Below are 5393 nucleotides of genomic sequence, written 5' to 3'. Positions count from 1 at the left end.
CTCAGAGCTTATTTCACCCAACACCATGATGGCGTCGTATGGGTAACTGGAACGCTGGCCCCAAAACACACTAGCTCTCATTTCTTTTTTCAGACCGCTCGCCCCCAGCAGTCCTTGTATTTGTTTTACTATGGTTAAGGTTAGGAACATAAAGTTGGGTTTAGGCATAGTTTTACTGAGGTTACTTTTAGGAATATCTGGTGGCGACCATTCCGAGATGACCGGATTTGACCTTTGCATTTGCATGTTTTGGCGCAAGCGCATTATGCATGCAGACACAAACACAATATTGTAAACTCAACATCACAAATGCTTGAGTTGAGTCTATGACAAAAACATTTTATTGGACATTATAAACTTTCAAGATTAAGCAAAAACAATAATGCATTACTTATTTCAACAATCCAGAACATGAGGCTATTAAATTTCAACACAGGATAACTGGTGGTCACAGTCGGATGCATTTGGCTTCAAATTGCTTTCAATTATAAAAGTTTATTCAGTTTTGGGTAAATATATATAAAAAAAGATATGCTGGCTGTGAGTAGTCATATCTTGTTTAAGAGAAAAGGAAAAATAATTTCGAAGCCAATATAATTTTGAATGGCCAGTCTATTTGGAGTGAAACTCATCATTTTTGAAAGGCACTTTGGTACAATAAGGCCACTGCAACACACAATACACATTCTTTGTTATGCTAAATTGATAAAATAAAACATTTCGGTGTAAATTAATTCTCTGATTTCTCAGATTTTAAATTATTTCAGTACTCAACATTTATGGAATGTATGAAATGTATAAGAAATGCAATTAATAATCATCCATTTCCAAATTACTGCTAGTTATTTCAGTATATCACCCTCCTGGCTGCATAATCCATGAGACAATTAGATGGTAACTGGCAGTTAGGACACCTTTATCCAGCACATATTCAATTACCATCGAGACAAATCTATAGCAATTGTAAATTGCATTTATAAATGTCTATTGTGTCATCGTTAGTTGAATGTGTCCAAACAGCATGTATTTTCTGTTACTTTGTCAGAACTAATAATGCGTTATAAAGAGACAGATCAGTTAACGACATACAGTACCACTGTCCTATCTTCCACTGGCTGTAGCTTGTTCTACCAAGTTGTTGCAAGCGAGTGGCTGTTTTTGTGTACAGTGTGACACAAGGAAGCAATGTTGGCATGAGAATAACAGTATCAGTCTGAACAGACCAAAGGACACAAACAAACAAAAAAGCATCTCCAAAAATACATTATGGCAATGTCTGTAAAGGTCTTTCCCATTCAGTCATTTAGAAACTTTTTGTTGTTATTGTCGGGTCCATTCCGTACCACATGGGCCTTGCTCCTTGGGAAAAAGTCAGCGCGTAGCAGGCGGTAGAAGTAGATTAGGATCATTGTGTTCATCATCATCATGGTACAAAATAAGTAACCACCATGGTCCAACCAGGAGTAATTGTGAATGATGTACCAGGTTAGGTAGAACTGAGCACTCAGACGGAAGAAAACATAGGTAAAGAGGTTGAGTCCTTTGTTGATTTTGTACACAGGAGAGGACTGCGCCCCTGCTAGCTTAAACAGCAGTCTCAGGTGCAGGGTGACACTGTTGACTTCTACAAAGAGAGCTATTACAGTACCTGCCACATACCGATGGGTGTAGAGAGTATACAGGAAGCAGCAGAACACCTACATACAGGGAAAGAGACATGAGTTAGGTATAACATAAGCAAATATGCATGACAGGAAAAACATTTACTTTAGTGAATTACAGTGCATATTATGCATATTACCAATGCATGGTGCAGTAAGAATTCCCATGATGCTTTTATATGTCCAGTTAAGATAATGTCACAAGCGTCTTGCAAAAAGTATCCTGCAAGCAGAGGAAACAAATTAATATATTAGTCATATTTCTAACTGATATGTGTACTATGATAGATTAATTCAGTATATTAATAAAAGATGATGTAATCACAATTTGCACCAATCACACAACTACAGTACTGCTTAACAGATGATTGCTAAATTGTTGGCATGCCTGTGGGTCATTCTTCATCATCCCTTCCTGTGCTACAAGATTATTAACACAATGGATTTGACAGTATACTGTAAGTCTCTCCAATGTGAGCAGGCAGCATGTACTGTACCATTCAACCAGGACACTCGACAGACAAACAAGCCACTATGATTATCAGCAATCTGATCTCCACTATCTGACATGGTTTGTCCCTGTGGAAATAATGTTTGTTTGATGTTGTTATGGTATTATCTCCACAGATTTGTGTCTTCATGGTTACAAACAGATGCTCATAAATCACACACACACACACACACACACACACACACACACACACACACACACACACACACACACACACACACACACACACACACACACACACACACACACACACACACACACACACACACACACACACACACACACACACACACACACACACACACACACACACACACACACACACACACACACACACACACACACACACCCACCCACCCCTTCTGCTTGGCGCATCGTGAATCTAGGGGGACGCATTCTACCATACCGTATCTGTGCGTGAAAACGTCCTGTTGGGACTCGGAACCGGTTCCGAGTCCCAACAGGACGTTTTCACGGCTGTTAGAATTTTGCTGCATTCCGTAATTTCTGTTAGAATTTTGCTGCATTCTGCGTTGTTTAATAAAAAAACATTTTTATTCAAGCTGTTTTTTTCGCCATAGGCTTTCAACTATGTGCCCCTATCGGTTTGAGAAAAATAGCCGGGGCGCTCGGATAAAAATGCTTTTTATTAAACAACGCGAAATGCAGCAAAACTCTAACGGAATGCAGCAAAGTTCTAACATCCGTGGCGAGTACTTTATTTATGAAATCTGAACATTTATTTATGCATACGTTTGTCTGTAAATGTAGCGGTCCCAAAAAACAGGCGTTAGTTGCTGCATGACTGTCATGATTATGACAGTCATGTTTCAGGGCTAAGTCCGACCCGAGGCACCCAACCCATGCTCGACAAAATATGTGACCAATTGAACTCGCCCAAGTTGAAACAATAGTTTGCAGAGGTGCGAACTGTGGTTGTTATAAAAACGCATATAGCGTTGCTATAACAACGCATTTAAACCTGGACTGGATCAGGGAATTTTCTACTGTACATTATGTACATTGCGGGTTTTCAGCGAGCCCACAGAGTTTCTGCAGGAACTTCCTTTCTAAATTGTCTAAAAGAAACAAAATGTTACATACTGTATTTACAAGATCACTGTCCTTAATGGTATGATGCCATCTTACATTGTGTACAAAAAAGTCATTGCATGTTCTTTTTGTTTTCCTTTCAGTAAAATGTTGTTCATGACCTGGACACTGACCTGATGAGACACAGATGAGTAGGTAGGAACCAGGAGTGTAGTAAGAGTGGATGTTTTGCAGCAACTCTGGCCAAATCAAGACACTGGAGAGAGACACATGTTATCAGTACAGTACATGGGTTTCTTTCCTTCACACTGTCCACACCAGACAACTATATTGTTCACCATTGTATCTATTATAGTTGTTGTGTGAACTCTGCCATCCACTTGACTTAAAATATTTGCTCTTACGTCATAATGGAGGGAGGGGCACCTAAAGTAATCTATTATTTTAGTTCCTACATGTGGCCTTGTAGGGCATTGAACATGTACCATGTGTGTATATATGTGTGTGTGTATTCCGTTGTTACTTTACGTAACATAAGTAATTATTATGCAAATTAAAAAAAATATTACCCTGTGCCTAACTGCCTATAATGCCCCAGTAACAATATCCACCATCAAATAAAGCTTGGCTCTAGATTAAAGAAAGTCTCCACCCCATCCAATCTACAGAAAATCATTTTTCTAAATTCTTTCACAACAGAGCTCTCAACAGGTTTGTCCTGTTCTGCCCGTTTCCTGCCTGAACAACATGATCAGGGTTATGATTTAAACGAGTAGCCTAGGCCTAATATTTGTCAGTTGCTGTTTGTAAACTGTTCAAACTCCAACCTTCAACCTCCTCTGGGGCTAAAGACACCAAAGTGGGTAATCATAGTCTAAGTGCTGATAGAGAGTTAAGTAATGTGTGCTACTTAAACGTAAAATAAATAAAGAAAATCCTTGTAAATTATGAATTTAAAATGTTTTGGTGTCCCTGTTGGCGGGAGAGGGGTGCCCTCTCCCTACGCTCATTCTGTAGCTACAGAATGAGCGTAGGGAGAGGGCACATATGGGGCTAGTGGAAGCCATACCTTTCATTACACAACAGATGTTTGCATTGCCAGGCTGATTGAGTAACATGTATTAGGCCTGCAGCCACTGTTTGAATTTGGGGTGTTGCCTATGATCCTACCTTCTTTTTAATCTTCAGAAGAGTTGGCCAGAACACACCATAATCATAATGTACATTGTAAACTAAACTTAAATGAAACTCAACAAGTAGCCTACAACCTCCGTGACTGTGAACTGTGGTATTTATTTCCCTTCCCGACTTAATGAAAATGCCTCTTCTGCTGCAATGCATCCCCTCCCTGCTCCCTGTCTGAACAAGCTCTAGCTCCTTCCCTACCGCCATGGACTGTCATCACGGCTCCACACACACCCTACCCATGGCTACAATACACATCATGTGGATCCACTGTGAATGAACAATGGTGTCCCAGTGTACTTACCAGCTCACAGCCCATGTCCCAGTGAGCAGGGAATGTATCAGGGAAACGCACAGATTTCTCCACTTCCACAGGCGAAATTCATCCTGTTGCACTAGTTTGGGCACCGGGAGGTTCTGAAGCAGCCGGTATGCCACCCTGAACAGCAGCGCACATACCACAACCGATAGGCCGGGCCGGTTCTGCAGTACAGGAAGCAGGGCCTCCATCCTCTCCTCCCACTTTCTTTTTCACACTAACGTTCTGCTGTTGTTTCTCTTGCTTTGTTTGGTCCGTCAGTCTGTGTGTGACTATTTAACACTTCTATCTGGAACTCCTGTCACTTTTCGAAGGCTGGTTCACAGCAGATAGTAGGCTACGCTTGATGGAAGTCTTCTCTGTTTGGATCCAGGGGTTTGTCAAGGGGGGGGGGGGTGTTGCCTGGCCCTCTCCACCCCTCTCTCTTTCTCTCTCAATCACTGTCTCTCGTAGCCTACTCCTCCTTTCACTGGGCTGGTCTCCAACAGATTATGGCGTTTCTCACTTCTCTGTAACTTCTGTAAAACTGCTTCCAGGGGCTCTCAGGATCAACTCATTCCGGCTTGGTTAGCCTTGATGATCACGCATGCCTTCCTTCCCCCTTTCATTTGGAGCGTGTTGCTGCTCACTCAGCCTGCTGCTACGCTAGACAGTGTGGCTGAAG

General features: G+C 41.4%; 1 protein-coding gene across 1 annotated transcript; it reads right to left on the bottom strand.

Moving 5' to 3' along the window:
• Window positions 1–313: 313 nt before the first annotated feature.
• tlcd1 (TLC domain containing 1) lies at window positions 314–4921 on the bottom strand. The gene is made up of 4 exons (XM_079514995.1): window positions 4715–4921; window positions 3399–3481; window positions 1802–1884; window positions 314–1697 (listed from the first exon to the last, which is right to left on the bottom strand). Exons 1-4 carry the CDS (start codon window positions 4918–4920, stop codon window positions 1296–1298), a joined length of 774 nt encoding a protein of 257 aa, XP_079371121.1. The 5' UTR covers window position 4921; the 3' UTR covers window positions 314–1295.
• Window positions 4922–5393: the final 472 nt, after the last annotated feature.

Source organism: Electrona antarctica (assembly GCF_951216825.1).
Source record: "Electrona antarctica genome assembly, chromosome: 11".
Taxonomy (NCBI): Eukaryota; Metazoa; Chordata; class Actinopteri; order Myctophiformes; family Myctophidae; genus Electrona; species Electrona antarctica.
This window is presented reverse-complemented; position numbering and strand designations above follow the sequence as displayed.

Coding starts and splice junctions, on each gene's coding strand:
- tlcd1 (XM_079514995.1), bottom strand. CDS start 4,920: ATGGAGGCCCTGCTTCCTGTACTGCAGAACCGGCCCGGCCTATCGGTT. Junction 1,885..3,398: donor ACTCATCTGTGTCTCATCAG/GTCAGTGTCCAG, acceptor CTCTGCTTGCAG/GATACTTTTTGCAAGACGCT. Junction 1,698..1,801: donor TCTTACTGCACCATGCATTG/GTAATATGCATA, acceptor CCCTGTATGTAG/GTGTTCTGCTGCTTCCTGTA.